General features: G+C 36.5%; 1 protein-coding gene across 2 annotated transcripts in view; it reads left to right on the top strand.

The window, feature by feature from the left end:
* The window catches only part of L3MBTL4 (L3MBTL histone methyl-lysine binding protein 4), a 436,533-nt gene that overhangs the window by 231,551 nt on the left and 179,059 nt on the right, over nt 1–25,923 (top strand). For both annotated transcript variants that reach the window (XM_075993669.1, XM_075993668.1), the window contains one exon: nt 6,121–6,235. In XM_075993669.1, coding sequence (XP_075849784.1) covers nt 6,121–6,235 — 115 coding nt within the window. The remainder of the gene's footprint in view (nt 1–6,120; nt 6,236–25,923) is intronic.

The raw sequence follows: 25,923 nt of genomic DNA, 5'->3' as shown, positions 1-25,923 counted from the left end.
TCTCAGTATACTGTTCTCAGCTTAAGTCTGGTTTTGCCATTTATTGGCTGTATGATCTTGGCAAACCTCTTCACCTGTCTGTGGCTCCTGTTCATCATCTAGTAAAACAATACACTGTGGACATTAAATGAGGATATAATATAAACATATTTTATATATTACAATATTATATATATATTACAACTATACATAGAATGTGTAAGCACACAATAAAAGTGGGTCCCCTGCTATCACCAACACTCTTGCTCTTGAATTATGGTGGTATTCTGTAATGATATGGGCTAAGCATTCCTGCCCTGCAGTGGACCAGATGTCTGGCCTCAGTACTATCCCTGAGTACTATCCCTTTGCCATTCTTCAGCAGAGCCCAGAGCCCTGTATCCTAGGTAGGAAGCAAGATCAATGTAGTCTTTTTTTTCCCCCTGAGACATGATCTCACTCTGTAACCCACACTAGAGTGCAGTGGCATCATGATAGCTCACTGCAACCTCAAACTCCTGGGTTCAAATGATCCTCCTGCCTCAGCCTCCCAAGTAGCTGGAAATATGGGCATGTGCCGCCATACCCAGCTAATTTTTCTATTTTAAGTAGAGACAGGGTCTCGATCTTGCTAGTCATGAGCTCCTCCTGGAGAACTGTAGTCTTATTAGCACAAATAGTTATGAGTAATAGATATCAAGGTAGCACATTAAAACTATGTTCTTTTTAGAAGGAAATTTAAAGCTAAGTCTAGTTAACTGAAAATATATTAAAACTAGAAGAGTTCAGGCACAGTGGAGGCTGTTTCTAAATAAGTTAACATCATATATGTGCTTATAATTTGTTCACCATAAGCATTTAAAATAGATTTGAGGACTCTAACAATAGAATGCACATACCCAATGAGCCTGTTAAAGTGGAAATTAAAAATTTTAAAACTATGTAGAAGGATAAAACAAGTACAATAATCACATAGGCTAATAAAATTATTGTGATTGAGCATTAAATTTAGCCTCAATGTTCCTAAATAAATAACTGCTTTATCTGCCAACTGCCCAGAGGAACAATGAGAAGATACAATTACTGTCTTGCATCTTATTCAGGCAATGGGCTTTGGGCCCTTATAATGTGTGAGCTGCTGCATGTTAAGTACCCTGGAAGCAGCAGAGATGACTGGGTCTCAGGGGCCAGCATCAAGGCGCTGAGGCCAGTTCTGGTGTGGGCATCGGGCAGTGAAGAGAAGGCAAAGAAGAGAGACAGTGTTGGTCCAGATGATTGACAGCTTTGGATTTATGCTCATGAGTTTGTCCTTGTTTTTTTACATGTACTAATTTTTAAGTATCCAAGTTATATTACAAATAATTTATTATATATATATATATATATAATTTTAATACCATCAGAAGCATTACCATCTGTTTAAGGAGAACTTGAGTTGGTCAATTCAGTGACCTGACCTTTGTTTTCCAGTTCATCAAAATCTGAGCAAGAAGGGTCTATATGTTTACTTTTGCAAACCCAAATAGGTGAAAAATGATAAATGTATGAAACACAATGATGGAGATGATTGGTTTTCAAAATGATTCTTTTCTTGACAAAGGAACCCTTTGTAAATAGGCTTAAAATGCCAATCTCCTCTATTAACTTGACCATCTGGTTAGAATTTTTTAAATTGGATTTTCACTCCAGATATACAAAGATCCAAAGATATGAAAATATCTTTCATGAAGATGTAAAGAGGTACAGATTTTGATTATATATTCCAAGTTCAGACAACACTTTGAGGGGGTAGATATCACATCATTGGAATGGAAAGGTCTATTTTTAATTCCTATGGTTTCACTGTAAGTAATTATATACAGCCTTGGAAAGGAAAATTTAACATTTCTTAATGAACATAAAAGGAAAATGTTGAATAGCATAAAAACATTGTATCTGCTGTCCAAAAAAAAATCTGAATTTTTTTTTTTTTAACTTTTTACTTTAGACCTAATTCTGCAGTAGGATTCCCAGGTCTGGCACAACAGCTAAAAATAGAAAGGCCTATCTCCTCAAAACAGGGTTTTGCCGAGGTATTCGGCTGTTTTGTTTGTGCTTGGAGGTTGTGTCCTTGTTTTTAAACAAACAAAAAAATTACACTGTAAACGTAATAGGAGAAGGACATTGAAACTAGACAGGTTGAAATACCAAAGCTTGGAAAATGTTTCTTATTTCTTCTTCACTCCATCACTTGGACTCACATAAGCTTCTTGCTGTTGGTAAATCCGAAGCGGCAGGCATCATGCCAGAAAAAACGTCCTTTTTGCCTTTGTGCTACTGGCTATTCAGTCGCCTGGCGCTGAAGCCCCGCGGGGTCTGACTGTGTCCTGAGCGCGGCATCCTCACCATCAGTAGAATACAGTGAAGGACAGAGCAGCCACATGAGACAGCAGCTGAGTGTAGAGATGTTTTAAATAAAGTAACTGTGTTGAGATAAAATTTACAAATGATAACATGCACAGATTTTATATGTGCATTTTGATGAGTGTTAGGTAAATGTATATCCTGCATAACCACCACCCTGTAGAAGATTTGGAACATTTCCAACACCGCCAGGTTTCCTTTGTGTTCCTTCCACAGCCAGTCCTTACCCCGCTTCCCAGACAGCCTCGGACCTGATTTCTGTGGCCTCTTGTCAAACTTCGTACCAGTGGGTTCATACAGCAGGTGCTCTTTTGTGTCTGCCTCTTTGCTCAACATGATGTCGGTTTGCTTGATCCCACGTTCATGCGTGTGTAAATAGTTTATCCCTTTTTATTGCCAATTAGTATTCATTTTATGGGTCCAACACACTTTGTGAATGGATATTCACCTGTTGAACTTTTGGGTTGTTTTCAGGTTTGGACAATTATGAATAAAACTGCAAGGAACATTTGTTTACATGACTTTGTATTTTCATCTCTTTTGTGTGGAATTGCTGGAAGTCACAGGATTGGCACATTTGTAAAAAATGTAGCAAAATGTTTTCTAAACTGGTTGTACAATTTGACACCCCTGCCAACATTGTTATGAATGTTCAGGGAGCTGTACGGCCTCACCAGTAATTGACGTTGTCAGTCATTTAAGTCATTCCAGTGGGGGCACAAAATGAAATGAGTGTTTCATTTTAGTTTCTCTGATGAAGAGTGCTGTTGAGTTTTTTTTTATTTGCTTATTGATCATTCATGAACTTTCTTTTTTTCAAACTAACAAGTCTGCCCATTTTTTTAATGGATTTTTTGTCAAGTCTTTTTTCAGATAAATGAATTGCAAACATTTGTGCTTTGCTTTTTATTTTTCTTAGTGATTTTGAAAAACAAGTTTTGATTATGATGAAAATTGAATTAATTAATTAATTAATTAATTAATTAATTAATTTATTTATTTATGTTTTTCTTGAGACAGAGTCTCACTTTGTTTCCCAGGCTAGAGTGAGTACCATGGCGTCAGCCTAGCTCACAGCAACCTCAAACTCCCGGGCTCAAGCAATCCTACTGCCTCAGCCTCCCGAGTAGCTGGGAGTACAGGCATGTGCCACCATGCCTGGCTAATTTTTTCTATATATATTAGTTGGCCAATTAATTTCTTTCTATTTTATAGTAGAGACAGGGGTCTTACTCTTGCTCAGGCTGGTTTCGAATTCCTGACCTCGAGCAATCCGCCCGCCTGGGCCTCCCAGAGTGCTAGGATTACAGGCGGGAGCCACCATGCCCGGCCTGAAAATTGAATTTATTAATTTATTTTTGTATGGGTAGTGCCAAGAAATCATTGAATATTCCAGTATCACAAAGATTTTATGGTAAATTTTCTTCTTGGGTTTTATAGTTTTAGCTTTTATGTTTAGGTCTCTGATCCATTTCAAATTCATTTGTATATAAGATTTAAGGTAGCAGTTTGCTGGCTCATTTTTTTCCACGTGTGGATGGCCAGGTGTTCTAATGCCATTTGTTGAAAAGACTTTCCTTTCCTCATTGAATACCCTTGTCATATAGCTGGAAAATCAATTGACTCTCTCTCTCTCTCTCTCTCTCTCTCTCTCTCTCTCTCTCTATATATATATATATATATATATATATATATATATATGTCAATTTGTGTACACTATTCTGTTGTATTAATATATTTGCCTATCCTAAGGTGGTACAACACTGTCTTATTAACTGTGCCTTTATAGTAATTCTAGAAATCAGATAGTATGAGTCCTCCAAAATTATTTTGGATAAATAAGGTCATTTTTATTCTTATATAATGTTAGAATTAGCTCATCACTGATACAAAAAAAATCCTGCTGTTTGGAGTGGGAATATATTGCATTTATAAGACAATCTGGTAAGAAATGACATCCTAATAATAATATTGAGACTTCCAGCCTTTGGTCATGATAATTCTCTCTAATTATGTGGATCATCTTTTAATTTCTGTTAGGAATGTTTTTTTAGTTTTCAGTGTGTATGTATTGCACATTTTCTTATTTTTCCAGATGTTTCACTAAGTTCTTCACATTTTTTAATACTATTTTAAGCATAATTTTTTTAAATATTAATTTTTTCCAATTGTTTGTTGCCAATATGTGGAAATGTAATTGATTATTTTATATTGACTTTGAATCCTTCAATCTTACAAAATTCTAGTAATTTGTAATTATTTTAGATGTCTTATAATTTTCTACATGGACAGTCATCATCTGAGAATAATATAGTTTATCCTCTTAATTTGCAGCTTTTATGCCTTTCATTTCTTTTTATCTGGCCTAATTGCTCCGCATTGCAATGTTGAACATAAGTGAGAAGAACAGATAAAGTTGTCTCATTCCTGATTTTTTTGGGAAAGCATCCAATAAAATATCATTTAATATGATAGTAACTAAGTTTTTCATAAATGCCCTTTTTCAGATTAAAGGAGTTTCCCTCTATTTCTAATTTACTGAGAATGTTTATACTTGTGTTCATTATTGTGCATTGAACTTTGTCAAACACTTTTTCTGTATCTAGTGAGATGACCACATTATTTATCCTCTTTATTCTGTTATGTGATGAATTGATTGATTACCATTAGAATGCTGAACTAGTCTTGCACATTTTCCCGCATATTTGTTCTTCCTGGTGCTCTTCATTCATGCCTGTAGATTAGAGGTTCCATCTGTCATCACTTACCTTCAGTCTGAAATGCTTCCTTTACTATTTCTTGTAGTGTAAATCTATAGGTAACTATTCTTCTGTTTATGTTTCTATGAAAGTTTCTTTATTTTACTCTTTTTTTTTGAAGGATAGTCTTATAGGATTATTATTGTTTATCCAGATATGAAATTCCCAGGACATGGCATTTGTTATATTTAAGAAATCAGTATTTTATTTTTGTTTCTGAAATTGGACTTTAATTATTCTTAGACTTGTACATATATGTCATGGTATGTGTGTGTGTGTGTGTGTGTGTGTGTGTGTATGTTTTATAGATAAGATACAAAACAAAGATAAATTATCCTTGCTTGAGCCTCTACCAGTAGGACTTCTGGACCTGAGCCCTGCCTCTTCCATGGAAGATTTCCTGATAGCTTACAATTTGTCTTTCAGTAGCTATTATGGTAGCTGTTAAAAGCCATCTACCCAGTAGCATATTTTGTTTGCTCTCTTTGCCTCCATTGTTACAATGGGTCTCTGTCTCTCACTTGTGAGAATTTAGGAATGTATTGCTTCCTTACACTCGAATCCATGCATTTTTCCTCAGTATGAAACTTGCCCTGAGGTCAGCTTGGCGACTCTTACTGTTGATGACGCTGACGTGGTTCTCGCAGTGGCTGCCAGGACACTTGCCCAGGACAGGAAGCGTCCTCTCAACAATATTATAGGATTTGTCTTAGTTGAGAAAATGGATTGATCTTATCCCTTTAAATTTTAATCAATCCCTGACAAATTTTTTATTTACCAACCTCTTTAATTTCTTTGAAAAATTGGTACAGTGGCCTTTGGTGGCTAGATTAGAAGGCTATAGAATAGCGCATTTTAAATACTGTTTCATTAACAAAATTTCCATCTCAGCTTCAGAGATCTGTTTTCAAATATTTTGTTATAAAGATAGTGAAATGCTAATCACTAAATACTAATTATTCAAAGCTCATTTTGACAGGTTCATTTCGATGGCTGGGACCATAAGTACGACTACTGGGTAGAGGCAGACAGCCCTGACATCCACCCGGCCAGGTGGTGTGACGCCACAGGACACCCACTGGAAGTGCCACGTCGTGAGTATCTGCTCTTTGTTGTTGCTTTTTAAATACTTAGCCTGACTTCCAGCCATAATGTTACTTACTTACGCCATTATAGACATTAAAAAGATAAATATCAGATAGGCGAATTAATTAATCACCACTACAGCTATACTGAAAGCCAATTATTTACAGTTAATCTTCAAAGGGCAGGCCTTTATATAAATGAAAAGTTAATAATCATTAAGAAATTATTTTGATAGCATTTCCCAAAGGAATCTTCATTTTCTACATTTTAGTTTAGAAAACTCAGCCAACATATCTGAATTCATCTGATTTTGGTCATTGCTTTTAGCTGAATTCCATTTTATTTTTTTAAAGATCTTTTCTTTTTATTGAAAGAGCTCATTGTTGTTTTATGTAAAATTGACAGATACAATCTTCCTTTGAATATATATACCCTGGAATCAATTTTTAAGTTGAAAGTAAGTAATGAAAAATGCATACAAACGTCCAGATGGAGAGGAACAGGGGAAGACACATGTACTTATGATGGAACCAAAATTGTGTTGGCATCAATTTCTTTACTATAGCCAGTGAGAAGCAAGAGATAATGGAACAAATCATCAACTTTTAAGGAAAAGAATTTTACCTAAATAAGCTGTTTTCCTATATAAAGGTGACAATAGATGTTCTAAAACATTCAGGGACTCAGATAATATGTATTTAAACATATTGAAGATTTGCTCTTAGTCACAAAAATATTAAGTAAATATGTCATCTTAATTTTATAGAATAAGGTACAAAAAGTTCTGGAAAAGATATTAATATGTTAAATTTTAGCAATTTAAAAATTTTTTTAGTTGTAAAAAATAAAAATCCTAAACCTATTTCACTGGTATCTTCATTTCTGTCTTTCTAGCTACTTAAAAGTTAAGGAGGAAATTAACCACTCTAAATTTTAATGAGCCTCGAACCAAAATATCTTATTCTTTTGTCTGAAGGAGTCCTCTGATCTGATTAGGCTGACATGACTAATAACTAGTTCCAGACATAAGTGCAAGTGTTCTCCATTCTTATGTTTGTTTTGTTCCCATACTGTTTCTGTTTCCCTCCCCTTGGCTTCTTGGACTGGAGCAAGAATGTTACTCTGTTAATGAGGATGTCTTACACTGAGTCAGCCTAATGATGCTTGGACCTTAGACCTAAAAGGACTAACTGCATCTGTAAAAGAATTCCTTAATTTCTTGCAAAAATGAGAAGAATCTTGGACTAAATAATTTGGTAAACAGTTTTACATGGTGCCAGGCTCTTCAGAAACCACAAAATCAATGAGGTGCAGGTCTGTGTGGGACTTGCAATGTGTTGGCATGCATAGAGCCTGCACACAAAGAATGAGAAGCAAGGGAGACCAGGGGCAGCTCACTTTTTATTCTCCCTGGTTTCACAGCTGGCATGCTGGGGGGATGGTTCTCAACTTATGTTACCCCCAGTACACCTCCACCCATCTGTCCCTCCTCGGCCAGTAACTTCTCAAGTAGGAGTGATCTCAGCTGGAGCAGGGGGGCCGGCAGCGCAGGAACAGGGACAGTTCTCTTCCCTCCACTCCAGCTTCTCTGTCAAGCTGCCCACATGGCTTCTCTACCCAAATGTCTCAGAAGCATCGAGAAGTCTATGCACCAAACCCAAACTCCACACCAAGCCTTCATACTATGGGAATTACTAAGAGTAATTAGAATATAGGGCAAATATACGCTTGTAATATACACTGTCTTCACTTGGTCATGATTTCCTATTATTGCTGTGCTTGATTTTTTTGTTATAAATGTGTTTGTTTAATCATTAATATGGCTTATTGTAGGCTGTTTTTACACCCTTTGGTTATAATTATGCATATCTGTATTATAGTATTTATGTCTTATTGATTTTGAAATACCTAGACTTTAAGACATGGTTGTAATATGGTTTAATATGTATCATCTGTGCCTTATGTAAAAGCAAAAATACACATATAACCCTACTCTAAAACTCATTTTTTTGTTTATTTATTTATCCCTGAATTATTTTTCCACTGGAAAGTAAAAGCAACAAATTGTTAGTCTAGGTATTCCAACAAAACAAAGTTTGAGGATCTGGCATTGACTGCTGCAGTGGCTTTATGAGTGTCATTTTCCATTTCTTTCCTAAAATAGTCTGTATAAAAGCCCAGACTCACTTCATTATCTCCGTTTTCAAAATTCTTTATTTTTGCCTGGTATCCTATAGGCTCTAGATTCCTTTGCATGTACACAAGTCCCTTCATAATCTATGCTTTACTCACCTCTATAGCCTCATCTTCTACCATTTTCTCCAAAATCTCATTTACACCAAACATATTTACTTATAGTGCCTTGACTATTGGCCTTCTAAGATTCTGAAGACAGTGCATCACCTTTATATAGCTTTCCTGTATATCTTAGATTCCTTTACAGAAAGATCATACCCTTCAATTGTAACCCGGTGTCTGTATAGTGAGAAGCCGACATGTGTACCTACTCCACAGTGTGAATTATGTAGAGCATCTTGACTCCTACCCTGTATTGTAGGGATGATGCCTCTACAAGCGACCACGTCAAAGCATCTTTGGTTTCTGAGTGCTATTTTAAGTCAAAAGTTTGATCTTATTTACTCATAACTCAAACTAAAACTTTCTCACTATAATGTCCACTATCCTTTATAATCAAATGAAAATGATTACATTTTTATAAGTAGATTTATAAAAGTACACGTGGTAGTTTATCATATATGAACAGATACAGTCATTTGACCAGCATTAATTTTCAGATATTTGCACTCTGTTGTTTTATTTTTGTTGCATTTGTGTGACCAACAATTGCTGTTAGTACTTTATTATATATAGTTTGATAGCTTTATTGATCAAACACTGCAAAGACTACTAAAAGTTTATGGCTTAGAACAAAATCTTAGAGTTCGTCTAATCTACCCTATCTTTTTAGAGAGGTGGAACCTGACTTGAACTTTATTGCATTGATTGACTTTAGTGAACTTTTACAAAAGATATCACAGCAGGTTGTCTACTAGTAGTGATATAATGTGAAAACAAGAATGATCACAAGAAAATGTGAGGTGGGAGAGTTTTTTAATCTGTATTCTCATCTGTTTTTCTTTATAAATATGTTCCCCCTTTGCAATATATTTGTAGCTGGTATTATAATAAATGCCTTGGAAACAAAGGAAGAAAAATTTATATATATAAAAGATGCATATTTATATATGCATTATATAAATATATGGTGTATTTCTTTTCAGTGAGCTTCCAATTTATGTCTGAAGAGGCTGCAATTTACAAATATATGAAATAGAATAAAATCACACAGCTGCCTATGGAAAAACTATATAGAGATTGCTAATGTGGTTTTAAGGAGTAGGCAGAATGTTCTAGGTTAGTTGAGGAAGGCCACTTAGAACAGTGTTGAGCTGGGTTTGTAAAAGCACCTGGATCTGGACTAGTGGTTACCTCTCTAGAGGTAGAAGTGGCACAGATGTAGTCAAAATTAGAACTTGTTGGTTCTCATACAAATTTCATTAGAATTTATTAAAACTTTAGGTTTTTAACAATAAATGATAGCCCCTTTAGTTTGTTTCTGTTTTCCTAATGCCATTTAATCTCATTGCAGAAATCGAGCCAAGATAGAGTGTTGTAGATCTCAGCTTCTATAGAAATGCGTGTGCAGTAAATTTGGGCCAAGACCATGATATTCAATCACTAAGGCCTAGTATAATTTCTTTAGAAGATAACTGAGAAAAGCCTCTTGCAAGTAAAAACTTGAATGTTCCCATCCAACTGGGAAGTGCCGAGTTTTGTACTACCAGGTGGTGACAGTTTCTTCTTAGCTGCCATTCCTTCCTCCAGATGCTCACCTGCAGTCCACCTTGGCCCCCACAGCCAGATTAAACTCTCCTTTTCTTGAGGAGAAATCATGAGGACATGATTTATCTGTTTTATTTGATAAAGTCCTTCATGGTGGACTTTTTCTACAGTTAGAATCAAAATTAAACACTTGTGATTTAGCACCATTGAGTTGTCTAGATCTTTCTATCTTGCTTTTGTGTTTCCTGAGTGTCCTTAAAAAGATATCAAAATATCAGAACCTCAAAACCATGCCTGCCTTGGTCATCTGACTGGATTGCCTTTTGGCAATCTTTTCAGTAACATCATTTACAAACCGTAATCCTAGTCACATTTGAAACTGAATTTCTTTAAGTAGAGCTCATTTCTTCTACTATATTGTTAATTATTTGCCCATAGTCCACGCCACTGTACAGTGGGATGTCCAGTGTTTCTTGCTTTGGAAATTAACCAAGTATGAGAAGCAAGACGATGGACTTCGGAGTTAGAAAGACTTGGATTTACATTTCCATTCTGCTCTGAGTAACTCTGTGCCTTTGAGCAGTTCCTTTACCTCCGGGGCTTTCAGGCTTGTGAGATTAAACACTGTGATGGCTGCGTCGCAGCTGCCTGGCGCACCGTGGCCCTTCGGTAAAGAGCGTGGCTGGGGCGAGGAGCACAGGCACATCTGTGTCCCATGTAGCTGTTTCTCTTCACTGATGTGGAAAAGTAGGAGTTGACTTTATTTCCTAAAACTTACACAACCAGTGTTGTGTTCTCCTGGAATCTTGTGACAATTGTGCTATCCATAAAGGGGTTGTCAATTGCTGAGTGAATACTGAATAACATTTGGGGCAGTTCAAAACATTTGGAGGTACTGATTTAGACATAAGATAAGCAGGCCATTATAAGCCAAATTTAACTGAGAACTAGTTTTGCTGTTCTTTAAAAAAAAATCTGAGCACATTTTAAATATATCATCAGTGAAATGAAATATTCTCAGTGAGTTGTTCAGTAGCTTTCTAGTTGTCAAATCAAGTGGACATACCCAGTCTCCACCCGAGCCTTCTACTCTGTTCTGCCCTTCCTTTATTTCTGATTTGGGCAGTAGAACTGTCTTGTGGCCTCTTTCTGCTTCTCGTCTTAGGCTGCACGAATGCCTCATCTTCCTTTGGGCGGGGTCCGTGTCCCCTGTGCTAGCACTAGTCCTTCCTAGCGTTAGAGCAGAGAAGACAAAGTTCTTTACATACAAGTGTCACTTCCTCTCCAAAACTTGGTCTGGTGTCCTTGGGGGAATGATTGCCCCCCATCCTTGTCATCCCACAGTATTCTATCCTCTCTTCTGTTATGTTACACTTACAGTCTTCTTACTCACAACCCAAAGCAGCTTTCTATGTTTCCCGGAATGTGTTGCGACGCACTTGCCCTCTCCCAAGGCGCTCCCCAGCCCGGCCTCTCCCGCACCTGACACGCAGGCCTCTTGAGGGTCTGCAGCTCACTAGCCACACACCCACTTCTGCAGCTGCTGTGCCCTCTGCCTGCAGCTTGGTGCTGCCCCTATTCTCAGGGCTTTATTCAGATGTCACCTCCCAGGGGTGCCTTCCCTGGCCAAGCCATCCATAAACAATAGCCTGTTAATCTCTAGTCTCCACCAGCTTTTAGTTTTCTTAATGGCAGTTATCACAGGCCACTGCGGTATTAGATGCTCTTTGTTTATGTTCCCACCCCACCTCCCTTACTAGACTCTGTTCCACGACAGCAGGGACTTTACCTTGCAGCTTGTTCTCCATTGTGCTGTTGAGAACATCTCCACCTACCAGAGGGGACTTGGAGCTCAAGACGTAGCTGCTGAATGAGGGCAGGAGCAGCCAGGAGATCCCCTAGCGGGATCTTCGTATCTTCGTGTTATTCGCCGTTGCTCCTTGGCACCTTTGTAGCTCCGGCAGGGAGTAAACACGTGCCAGCAAATGCTTGTTGAAAGGTGCAGAGTGGAATGTGCCAGTCCACACACGGGCTGCTTCTCTGTACACACTGGTACATCTCCCCCGCCCAGAATACTTGCTCCTTTGTACTGTGGACCGAGATGGCTGTTCTTATTTTACCATTCCTGACCCTGCAGCCCTCGTTTAACCAATCTTTCAGAAATCAGAGTTAAGCAGAATTAAATATTCGATTACATAGAAATGCTTTTTGAATGCTTTAAGGTAGGAATAAAAACAACAAAATAAAAATGTGACAAATCCCAAGGCCTCTAATAAGGTAGTTGTTGCTTGAGACAGAAGATCCATTTTTTTAATTAAATGCAGATTTGGATGCACCACGTGGTAACTCATAGACTTTTCTCACCAGGGTACATATAAAGTGTTTGTTCCGAAATGACGAAGAGCTGACATACAGTGACACGGACTGGAGGGGTGTGGAGTGAGTGGCCTAGTGACCACTTGCCCTGCAGGGAAAGCCGAGAGGCATGCTCCAGAGCGTCCCAGGCAAGGGCTGTCACATCAGATCAGGCTGGTCTCTCATTTCTGATGTGAACACTTTGTGTCTCAAACTGGAGAAGTGCAAACCCACTCTCTCAGCTTGGGTATAAAAATAAGTAGATGCAGGTGAGGTGATTTGATTCATCTTCTCTTATCCTTGGGAGTCACCAAAGTTGGGGATGTGGAATATACAGCCGACATAGTCCAGCTTACCAAGTCCAAACCTGTCTTTCAGAGGTGAGGATGCAAAATAATTTGCACAGCTTGTTAGAGATAGAGGTGGGTCTCTGTCCCTGGGCAGAATGTGTCTTGACTTGCCCAACCCCTGCAGTATGCACTTTTATAATCGGATGAGTCTCCCTCCTACTACCCCCTCTCTGGACAGGAAGGTGGCTAACCCAGCTGGTTAAAGGTCCCAGCCTGGGGCCAGTCCACAAAAGTGCTGAATTTGGGTTTCCAGAAAGGGATGGCAGCCTCTGTTTTGCAGCATCAGCAATGTTGCGTGAGGCATGAGGGGAAGAGGGTGGCAAAAACCAAAAATAGATGACATTGCAGCACAGCCTCATACCTGGGGCATCTGCAGCGACTTCCCATGATTCATGATAATTGGCAGCTCATGAGGTGCACAGCTCTTTCCAGGGAAAAGACTGAGCCTTACTTTTTCATAAGGAGAAAGCCTTGCTGGGCTTTCCTGAATTTCCTGGGTTCATAGCTCAAGGTACTTCCCCCAAGGAGTATATTCGTAGCTGTTTGCTGTAGTCCCCAAGCTTATCTGTATGTGGCATTTGTATCTTGACCCCAGGCTTCTGCTCACCTATCAGCGCTTTCAGAGACCCTGTGCTTCCTTACTGAGGCACATAAGAACTTCTGGGTCTGCTCCATGTCCTACACAGGGTTCACTAACAAGGCCATTGACCACTGCTGTGTCATCACCTCTGCCATGTCCAAGTAGCTATGTGGAATCTTTTCCTTGAGATGTATGGCCGCCCTTGGTATTCTCCCAGTCTTGTTCTGGAGCTCCCCGTTCAGAAATGGATGCCCACTTCAATGTGAGCCTGAAGAGGGGGAAAATGAGAACAGAGGGAGACATGTGAGAAGAGAGAAGAAATGTTCATGTACACACCTCTGATCTGCTTGTCTTCCTCTTACCTCTGCCTGCTACACTCACCCCTTCCTTCAGTTCTTGAACACGGAATCTTTCCATCCCAGGGCCTTTGCATATGCTATCTCCTCTGTCCAGAATGGTCTGTTTGCTCTTCTAATTGATGATTGGTTCTTACTCTTTAGAATTCATCTCATGAATAGTCCCTTCTCAGATAGGCCTTCCCAAACCATATTGTGTGAAGAACAACCACCACTATTATTTTCATTTCACTACTTCCTTTTCTCCATAGTGCTTAATACAGCATGTGATTATTTTAATTGTCATTAGTCCCCATGGAACTGTAAGATTCATGAATAGAGGTACAGTGGATGTTGTATCTGGTAGTGTTTTTCCAGGTCTGGCTTCCAAAAACTATTTATCAACCCTCCCTAACTGATGAAGGAAACATTCATAAATAGGAAGTTGACAGTCAGAAAATGAGATGGCTTCCATGCTGGCTTCCATGTCTAAATAATTTTATAACTGTTCTTTTTTTAGCTTCTTTTTGATTTATATTTGGAAGTTATTATAATAATTGATTACAAAGTAAATTAAATTATGCATTATTATGAAGTTAAAGCCTATATTAATAGAATAATAGTATAAACTACAATAATAGTATATGTAGCCTTTATAATTTCTGTTAAAGATCTTGAGAATGTTGTTGATTTATTTAACTGTTAAATATAAACAAGCATAATATAACATAACTTGACAAAAGATATAGCTCATTATTTTTTTCCAATTTGGTTTATTACACAGCAGATGTATAAATGCAACAGAATGACTTATAAATATACCATAAGGACTGGTACATAGTTTATGCTGTTAAGTGATATAAAATACTTAATCTACATTAAGAAATGAATGATTAATAAAGCCCTCTTTAATGAGCATTGAAACTGTGTGGAATTAGAAAAGTTATATTTAGTCAGAGATGGAAATTCAGTTAGATTATAAAATGAGAGTTTATGTGATTGTAGTCCAGTTATGGAACAATAAATATGATGATAGATGTATGTCATTTCATTGAAAAAATGTTGTTAACTTAGCCAGGTAACAGTATATTTTCAATTTCATTCTGAGAGAATTTCATAAGGACTCTTCAGTACTTGTTCTTCCAAAATACAGCAAGAAAGCAATCAGCAGTTTTAAAGAGTCCCTAAGTACTCATTGACTTAATAGACAATTACAGCATATTGTGTTTTAAAAAAAGCTAGCTATTTTAGAAGTCCCTAATTACAGATCTACATGATAGACTTATCAAGAAAAAATAATACATTTCAAAATGTACTTATAGTCTTAATGATATTGTCTGTCTTAAATGTTCCTTGTTTAAGTGCTTGTCCTATGTCTCTACCTTCTGGAGGTGTGAGGGCAGAATCCATTTACTTTGCTCTAAAACTTGGTCTTTGGATGACTAGTGCCAGCTCAGAACAATTTCACAGACTATTTTCTCCTCATAGCTAGATGACTTCATTGTCTACTGGTCTGTGTTCACAGTTGAGATGCAGTGTGGCATGACAATCTTAGTCCATGTACAGACAATTATAGATTGTATTAAACAAGGCACCACTGTGCAAATTTACAGACCTTTGAAACAGATAAGATACTCACTAACTTCTAAAAGTCATGAAATAACTCAGTGTTTTGACAGTAAGGCTAAACATATTCATACTGTATACGATCTGTGACTCATATTGGCCATAGATTTATGCAAGTCAGTATATGGCTGTTCAGTGGAGATCCTGAGTTAGGCAAGAGACCTTTCAGGGTTTCTCTGAAAGAATTTCAACTCTATTTAGAAGACTATAACACCTTCTAGGGAAGGGGAGGCAATAATTATACCCCTGTACTACAGGACCTTACAACACCTGGTTAATGGAAACCTTGAGCAGTTGAGGAAGGGTTTAATATCTCAGTGTTGTTGTGGTAATTGAATAAAGACTTACTTCATATCTCTAATGTACTGGCCACTGTGCCAGGACTTGCAGAGTCTGGTGGGACATAGTTCTACGTTGATGACCATGATGATAAAGGTGCTAGAAGCCACAGTAGAGAAGGAAAGCTTGTCCTGTGAACACCTGGCTACGTAGCTTGCTATAGTGTAGTGGTGAAGAGAGTCACAGAGAAGGTGGCATGTGGTTGTTTAGGCTACCACATATGCTGGTATTTAGTGTTAAGAGATTCAACTTCCTCCTCTCAAAGATGCTTTCTTATTTATAGCAGTGTCTTCTTTCAAGATTGGGAGTCAGCGTGAGGATAGGAAGAGGGTGAGGGCAGCTTCAGGGCTTACTTTAAAGACAAACTTAGTGGTATTAGCATCTTGGAAAATCTTTTGTTCATTTATCTTTCATGGTATTAAGAAGACTAAGAAATACTTCCTTGTTTTATTTCACAAGTAGATGTATCTTTAGCTGACTCCTAGGAATGAACATGGAATCAAATATTTTTTAATATTTAATATTTATTTAATATTAAAGAAACATGTATTTGCTTTATGAAATAAAGCTGTATAAAGATTATGATTTTTTTTCATTTTACTTTGCATTCTAAGTAACCAAGAATCAAGAAGTTGAAAATATACACAAACCTAAAATTCAATGAGCACTAAATGACAAACCTAGAGAATTGAAAATTTTATAGCTTATTTGGGAATGAAGAGCCTTTGGCTTATATGTTACTTTTCATTTATGCTTTGATGTTCATTTCAAGCCATAAAGTAAAAATTAGAATTTGTTTTTCTTAACAAAGTCGTAACCTTAACTTCAACACATCAGATTGCCACAATTACAAGAGATTACAGATTTCTTTACACTGGTCTTTGGTTAGCAGCTCTCTGCACCTGTCCTTCCAGCAATGGAAACCGTAGATCTTTTCTTCCAGGACCTACTCACAGGATTGCATATTTAGAGACTTCTCATCCTAGGTGCTGCAGATACAAAGTCAAAACCACTCTGGTCAGCTAGTAGCCTCTCCCTACCATATTTGACATGGCCCACCAGAATTAACCCTCAGCAGTTTATTCTTCTACTACATCTCACCCACTCTAGAGCATTCTCTAGAATACTTCTAATTTTACTTTTATTCAGTCTTTTACAAAAATTTTTTATAATTAATGTTATTTCTATAATCACCAACTAGTTGGAAGTCACTTAGAGGAGGAGACAGCCACTGACACTATGCCACTTTCTCTTCTGCATTACTTGACCCTCTTCTCCAGCCTATTGCTCCTCTTGGATAACCCACATTCTCCTTATTGCTGCTTTACTTGACTGTTTTACTGAACATTAAAAGCTTTTATTGTCCCAAGAAATTGTAAAGCACAGTAAAAGAAATATGGTTATGGAAATTTTCATTCTTTAATATGCAGTTTATATTTTTTAGATTGACCAGAATATCCTCCATAGTTTTCTTTGAAGTCATCATTTTCTTTTTCATGTCAGAGAACGTGTTTTTTAATGGATGTCATTAGAAGAGAAGAGGAATCTTTTATGTGACACCTCTGACCAAACTGTAGGCATGCCAGGCAGCCAGGGAAAATTCAGCAGCACAGTGGAGTCATATTTTATTCTAGGGTTAGGTTCTGAATTCAGTGAGTAAGACAAAAAATGTTTAGTCAAAATTATTGAGAAGTGTGTCTTGGTAAGCTCAGCAGAGTGGGTCACCCTAGTCCATCAGTGAACTAAACAGTTAGCATTGTTTTAAGCATTAGGTGAGTCACTGACAACCATATTGCATTTTTAAACACCAGCACCATTCCAAGTTCAGAAAACTTCTCCATTTGAGGAACACATTGAGACTGAGGAGATGAGTGCCAGTCTCTCACTCTCATCTTGTGCTAGTGCCCAGATTCCATTCCTAAGTAACATGGTAGCATCACCCATGCTTTTACTTAAATACCTTTCTTTCCCTCCTTTCCTTTGTGTGTGTGTGTATGTGTTTGAATTTCCACACATGCTGGAACTCTATTCTGTTCATTTTAGATATTTGACTACCTTGATGTGCACAGCTACCCTTGCTATCTTTTAAAGCTAGGAATAGTTGAGATAAGAAAGTTTGTACATATAAACATATAAAAATGTTGATTATTATATAAAGCAAATATTAACAGAACTAAAGGAAGAAATAGACAGGGACTTCAATATGCCACTCTCAACAATGGACAAGTCATCCAGACAGAAAATCAATAAGGAAACATTGGACTTGGATAAAACCATAGATCAAATGGACCTAGCAGACATATATAAAACTCTCTACCCAATAGCAGCAGCATACAAGTTCTTCTCAAGCATACGTGGAACATCCTCTAAGACAGATCATATGTTGAGTCACAAAAACAAGTCTTCACAAATTTAGGAAGATTGAAATCATCTTAATTATCTTTTGTGACCACAGTGGTATAAAACAAGAAATCAATAATAGGAAGAATTTTGGAAAATTCACAAAAATGTGTAAATTAAACAACACATTCCTAAACATCCAGTGGCTGAAAGAAGAAATCAAAATGGAAGTCAAAGAGTATCTTGAGACAAACTATAATGGAAACATAACATACCAAAATTTATAGATCCGGCAATATCAATGCTAATAGGAAGGTTTATAGCAATAAGTGCCTACATTAAGAAAAAATAAAGATCTCAAATAAATAACCTAACTTCTCATTTCAAGGAACTAGAAGAAGAATCAGCTGAGCCCAATGTCATCAGAAGGAAGGAAATAATAAAAATTAGAGCAGAAATAAATGAAACAGTAACTAGAAAGACAAAAGATCAACAACACTGAGTTGGTTATTGAAAAGATAAACAAAATTGACAAACTTTTAGCTAGACTAACCAAAAAAGAGAGAGGGAGGAGACATTACAGCTGATATACCACAGAAATACCAAAGGATTACAAGAGACTACCGTGAGCAATTATATGCCAACAACTTGGTAACTTAACAGAAAATGAATAAATTCCTAGAAACATCCAACCTATCAAAATAAATTGTGACGAAATAGAAAATATGAACAGATTAATAATGAGTAAGGAAGTTGAATCAGTAATCAGAAACTTCCAACAAAGCAAAGCCCAGGATCAGAAGGCTTCACAGGCGAATTCTACCAAGCATTTAACAATTAACTCCAATCTTTCTGAAACTCTTTTTTCAAAAAATTGAAGGGAAGGGAACACTCCCAAACTCATTTTAAAAGGCCAGCATTACCCTGATACCAAAGACAGTCAAGAGCACTACAAGAAAACAAAAATTATAGGCCAAAATCCCTGATGAACACAGATGAAAAAATTCTCATCAAGATACTAGCAAAATAAATTCAATAGCACATCAAAAAGATTACATACCATGACCAAGTGATATTTATCCCTGAAATACAAGGATAGTTCAACATATACAAATCAATAAATATGATACACTACATTAAGAGAATGAAGGGCAAAAAAGCCATTATGATTATTTCAACTGATGCAGAAAAAGCATTTGACATCCTATCATTATAAAAATTCTCAGCAAATTAGATATAGAAGAAATTTATCTCTACACGATACAGGCCATTTATGACAAGCCTACAGCTAGAATCATAATCAGTGATGAAAAGCTCAAAGCTTTTACTCTAATATCAGGAACAAGATAAGGGTGGCTACTTTTGCTACATCTATTCAATATAGTGTTGAAAGTCCTAGTCACAGCAATTAGAGAACAAAAAGAAATGAAAGGCATTCAAATTGGAAAGGAAGATGCAAAATTATCTGTTTGCAGATGGCATGATCTTATATATAGAAAACCCTAAAGATTCCACCAAATAACTGTAAGAGCTAATAAATAAACTTGGTAAAGTTGCAGGATACAAAATCAACATATAAAAGTTGGTTCAGTTTCTGTCATTAACAATGAACTGTCCAAAAAGAAATTAAGAAAATGATTCTATTTATAATAGCATCAAAAAGAATAAAATACTTAGGAATAAATTTCACCTAAGGAGGTGAAAGATCTGTACACTGAAAGTCATAAAACGTTGATGAAAGAAATTATAAAAAACAGGAATAAATGGAAAGATACCCCATATTCATGTATTGGAAGACTTAATGTTAAAATGTTCATACTACCCAAAACAATTTTCAGATTCAGTGTAATCTCTACGAAAATTTCAATGGTATTTTTCACAGAAATAGAACAAACTATCCTATGAAACCACAAAAGACCATAAATAATGAAAGCAGTTTTTTGTTTTTGTTATTTTTTTCATGTAAGCCTCACAACAAGGCAGGATTTATTTTGCATAGATCACAGTTGAAGAAACTGGGAATGAAGCCTGAAAACAGATTGTCCAAAGTCATATCAGTGCTAAAAGTTGGCAGTGGGATTCAAAGCCAGGTCATCTGATTCTTATTCTGTTTCCAAAATGCTGCTGCTGCTGTTTATGTTACATGCCCTCCTCTGAGAAATCTAGCCTACCATGCTTTCTTTTAATAGATGAATTTCTAAAATAGTTTTGTGGGAAAAAAAGGTAAAATAGCCTATATATACATATATATATATACACAAACACACGCATATATATCTGTATTTTTCCATTGATAAAATTCATGATTTCAGGGATGTTTTATCTGATAACAAATATTCAATTGTAGCTCCCTTTTATTTTATTTTATTTTATTTTTATTATTATTTTTTGAGACGGTGTTGCACTCTGTTTACCAGGCTGGAGTGGAGGTAATGGCACTATCATTCAACTATAACCTCATCTTCATTAGCAACAGAAACTCCTTTTTTTCAGTAGAAATTCTCCACAGACCCTATATTTAAGAGCAGGCTGAAGCAGAGCGCTCTGGAGGAGGCCTCAGTGGGCCAGGGACTGCTCTTAGAGACCTCTGGCACAACTCCATCGAACACAGTCCAAGACAGATTCCTTTATATTTACGAACAGTTACCATATTCACTGTTTCATTTAATTATTTAATAGTTTAAAATAATCATGTTGGGCAGATCAGTTTGGACATTCCCTCATTTTGGAGTTGAAGAAACTGAGACTCCAAGTCAGTGACATGCGGGCCGCTGTTCATCAGCTGGCATTTGCTTTCTTTGTGGCCCAGATTGACTAAGTCTAGAAAACAGGAAAGACAGCAGGCAGTCTGAGAAGTAGGTATCAATTAACAAGTTGCTTCCTTGTGACATGCCTCATTTGTTAAGTAGCCCTTAAAGCAGAGGGTGGGAGAGCGCAAGGGACTGATAGCGACACATGGTCTAACCAAAAGTTATCATTTGCTGTATTGTTCTAAAATCATTTTTCATAACCTATTTGAATGAGTAAAAAACCAGGGAAGGTGTCTTTTTTGTGAGAAAATATATGAAGTATTTATTACAGAACCCTTGAAATGTCAACCACAGAGATGTTCCAAAGCAGTGTCCCAGACCAACAACATCAGCCTCACCTGGAAACTTGTCAGAGATGCAGATTTTGGGGCTCCACCCAGAACTACTGAATCAGAAGCTCTGGGGGTGGATCCCAGCAGTTTGTGGGATTTTTTTATTTCAAAATATTAATTAAGGGGGAATTAGGAGAAACAAATGTTTTTGTTACCCAGATATCTTGTGTAATGCTTAAGTCAGGGCTTTTGGTGTACCCATCACCAGAATAGTGTTCATTGCACTCAGTGGGTAAGTTTTATCCCATACCCACCCTCCTACTTCTTGGTTTCTCATGTCCTTTATATCACTTTGTGCCTGTTTGTACCCATCGTTTAGCTCCCACTCATTAGTGAGAACATGTGGTATTTGGTTTTACATTCCTGAGATACTTCACTTACAATAACGATCTCCAGTTCCATCCAAGCTGCTGCGAATGACATTATTTCATTCCTTTTTCTGGCCGAGTGGTACTCTGTGGTATATATTAATACTATATAAGCCACATTTTCTTTATCCATTCATGAACTGAAGAGCACTTAGATTGATTCTGCAGCTTTGCAATTGTGAATTGCCCTTGATAAACATTTGCATTCAGGTGTCTTTTTGATAAAATAACTTCTTTTCCTTGGGTAGATACCCAGCAGTGGGATTGCTGAGTCAAATGGTGAGTCTACGTTTGTTTCTTTGAGAAATCTCCATACTGCTTTCATAGAGGTTGTACTAATTTGCAGTCCCACCAACAGTGTATAAACGTTCCTTTCTCTTTGCATGAATGCCAGCATCTATCGTTTTTGACTTTTTAATAATTGCCATTCTGATAAGAGTAAGGGGGATATCTCATGGTGGTTTTAATTTGCATTTCTCTGATGATTAGTAATGTTAAGCATTTTTTATATGTTTGTTGGCCATTTGCCTACCTTCTTTTGAAAAACTTCTGTTCATGTCTTTTGCCCACTTTTTGATGGGGTTTTTTATTTTTTTATTGCTGATTTGTTTGAGTTCTTTGTAGATTATGGATATCTATCCTTTGTTGTATGTGTAGTTTGTGAATGTTTTTCTCTTATTTTGTAGGTTGTCTGTTCACTCTGTTGATTATTTCTGTTGCTGTGCAGAAGCTTTTTAATTGAGTTAAGTCCCATTTAATTATTTTTGTTGTTGCTATATTTATCTTTGGGATCTAAATCATAAATTCTTTGCCTAGGTCCATGACTGAAAGAGTTTTTCTTATGTTCTCTTCTAGAATTGTTATGTTATCGGATCTTACATTTAAGTCTTTGATCAATCTTGAATTAATTTTTGTATATGGTGAGAGATAGGGGTCCTGTTTAATTCTTCTGCATGTGGCTGTTCAGTTTTCCCAGTGCCATTATTGAATAGGGCTTTCTTTCCCCAGGGTATATTTTTGTCTGCTTGGTCAAAAATCAGTTGGTTGTAGGTAGATGATTTTATTTCTGGGTTCTCTATTCTGTTCCATTGGTCTGTTCTATTGGTACTTTTATACCAGTGCTATGGTGCTTTGATTACTATAGCCTTGTGATATCATTTGAAGTCAGGTAATATATGATGCATCCAGATTTGTTCTTTTTACTCAAGATTGCTTTGGCTATATGGGATCTTTTTTGGTTCTCAATGAACTTAGGATTATTTTTTCTAGATCTGTGAAATATGACATTGGTATGTTGATGGGATTGCATTGAATCTGTAAATCACTTTGGGCAGTATGGATATTTTAACCATGTTTATTCTACCAGTACATGAGCATGGGATATTTTTCCTTTTGTTTGTGTTATCTGTGATTTTGTTCAGCAGTGTTTTATAGTTCTCCTTGTAGAGGTCTTTAACCTCCTTTATAAAGTATATTCCTAGGTATTTTATTTAACCTCTTTTATAAAGTATATTCCTAGGTACTTTATTTTCTTTATAGCTATTGTGAATTATATTGAGTCCTTGATTTGTCTCTCAGCTTGACTGTTACTCGAATATAGAAATGCTACTGATCTGTGTACATTGATTTTGTAACCTGAGACTTTGCTGAATTTACCAACTCTAGGAGTCTTTTGGCGGAGTCTTTAGGGTTTTCTAGGTATAAGATCATATTGTCAGCAAACAGAGATAGTTGGACCTCCTCTTTCCTGATTTGGATATTTTTATTTCTTTCTCTTGGTTGATTGCTCTGGGTAGGACTTCCAGCACTATGTTGAACAGAAGTGGTAACAGTGGGCATCCTTGTCTTGTTCCAGTTCTTAGGGAAAATGCTTTCAGCTTTTCTCCATTCAGTATGATGTTGGCTATGCATTTGTCATGTATGGCTTTTTAAAAAAAATTTATTATTTTTTTATTTCAGCATATTATGGGGGTACAAATGTTTAGGTTACGCATATTGCTCTTGCCCCACTAAGTCAGAGCTTCAAGCGTGTCCACCCCCCAGATGGTACGCATAGTGCTCATTATGTATGTATATACCCATCCCTTCCTCCCCCCTCCCATCTGCCTGTTGCCCAATGGATGTTATTCCTATATGTGCACTTAGGTATTTATCAGTTAAAACCAATTTGATGGTGAGTACATGTGGTGCTTACTTTTCCATTCTTGGGATACTTCACTTAGTAGAATGTGTTCCAGCTCTATCTAGGATAATACAAGAGGTGCTATATCACCATTGATTCTTACAGCTGACTAGTACTCCATGGTATACATATACCACATTTTATTAATCCACTCATGTATTGATGGGCACTTGGGTTGTTTCCACATCTTTACAGTTGTGTATTGTGTTGCTATAAACATTCTAGTGCAGATGTCTTTTTTATAGAATGTCTTTTATTCTTTTGGGTAGATGCCCAGTAATGGGATTGCTGGATCAAATGGTAGATCTACTTGTATCTCTTTGAGGTATCTCCATATTGCTCCATGTATAGCTTTTATAATTTTGAAATATGTTACTTCTATGCCTAGTTTGTTGATGGCTTTTATCATAAAAATGTGCTAGATTTTATCAAATGCTTTTTCTGCAGCTATTGAGATGATCATGTGGTCTGTGTTTTTGTTTCTGTTTATGTGGTGAGTCACATTTATTGATTTGCATGTGTTACACCATCCTCACATCCCTGGGATGAATCTACCTTGATCATGGTGGATTATCTTTTTGATGTGCAAAAGTAGTTTTAAGAAGAAAAAAGCAAGAAACATCATATTCTCCATTTCAAACTATAGTACAAATCTAGAGTAATCAAAAAAGTATGGTAATGACATAAAAACAAACACATCAACCAATGAAACAGAGTAGAGAGCCCAGAAAAAAACCCATGAATATATGGTCAACTAATTTTTGACAAGGTCACCAAGAATATACAGTAGGGAAAGGAGATCTCTGTAATAAGTGGTGCTGGGAAAACTAGATATCCACATGCAGAAGAATGAAATTGAACCCTTGTCTTACATCATATACAAAAATTAACTCAAAATGGATTAAAGACTTAAATACAATATCTGAAACGATAAAACTCCTAGAAGAGAATATAAGGAAAAAACTCCTTGACATTGGTCTTGGCAGTGAATTTTTGGATATGACAACAAAAGCAAAAATAGACAAGTGGGACTACATCAAACTTAAAAACCTACAGCATAGTAAAGAAAACAGTCAGCAGAATAAAGAGACAGCCTACTGAATAGGAGAAGATATTTGCAAACCATATATCTAATAAGGGATAGATATTTATATGTATATATTTTATATATATATGAAACTCATACAACTCAATAGCAAAAAAAATTAAAAATGGATAAAGGGCCTGAATAAACATTTTTCTAAAGAAGCCATGTAGATGAACAACAGGTATAGGAAAAGATGCTCAGAATCACTAATTAACAGAGAAAGGCAAATCAAAACTACAATGAGATACCACCTCACACTTGTTAGGATGGCTATTATAAAAAAAAACAAAAAAAACAATAGACAACAAGTGTTGGTAAGGATGTGGAAAAAAGGGACCCCTCATACACTGTTGGTAGGAATGTAAATTGGTATTGCCATTATGGAAAACTAAAAAATTTTAAAGATTCCCTTAAAAATTATAACTGCCATATGATCCAGCAATCCCATTTTTGGTTATGTATCCAAATGAAATGAAATCAGTATCTCTAAGAGATATCTGCACCCCCATGTTTGTTGTAGCATTATTCACAATAGCCAACATACAGAAACAACCTGTGTCCATTGATGGATGAATGGATAAAGAAAATGTGGTATATATATACAATGGAATATTGTTCAGCAATAAAAAAGAAGACAGTCCTGCTGTTTGCAACATCATGGATGAACCCTGGAGGACATTATGCTAAGTGAAATAAACCAGGCACAGAAAGAAAAATACTATATGATCTCACATGTATAAAATCAAGTTTATCCCTAAACTGTAACCCTCCCAAACCAAAGAGGGAGAGAAAAAAACAACCTTGTTTAAAATCATCAAAAGAGATTGAATTTTATGAAATGAAAAAAAAAAAAAAAAAAATCTAAAGAAATCTAACTAATAGAAGAAAGGAGTAGAATGGTAGATACCAGAGTCTGGGGTGAGAGGGTGGAGGAAATGGAGAGATGTTGGTCAAAGTGTACAAATTTTCAGTTATAGGATGAACAAGTTTTAGCAATTTAATGTACAGCATGGGTGGTAAATGATGTGTTAATTAATTTGATTGTGGTAATCATTATACAGTGTATAATATGTGTATATCAAATCATCATAGTGTACATCTTGAATATGTACAGTCTTTGTCAATTAAATATTTTAAAATTTAAAAAAT

Source organism: Microcebus murinus, chromosome 17 (genome assembly GCF_040939455.1).
Source record: "Microcebus murinus isolate Inina chromosome 17, M.murinus_Inina_mat1.0, whole genome shotgun sequence".
Classification (NCBI taxonomy): Eukaryota; Metazoa; Chordata; class Mammalia; order Primates; family Cheirogaleidae; genus Microcebus; species Microcebus murinus.
This window is presented reverse-complemented; position numbering and strand designations above follow the sequence as displayed.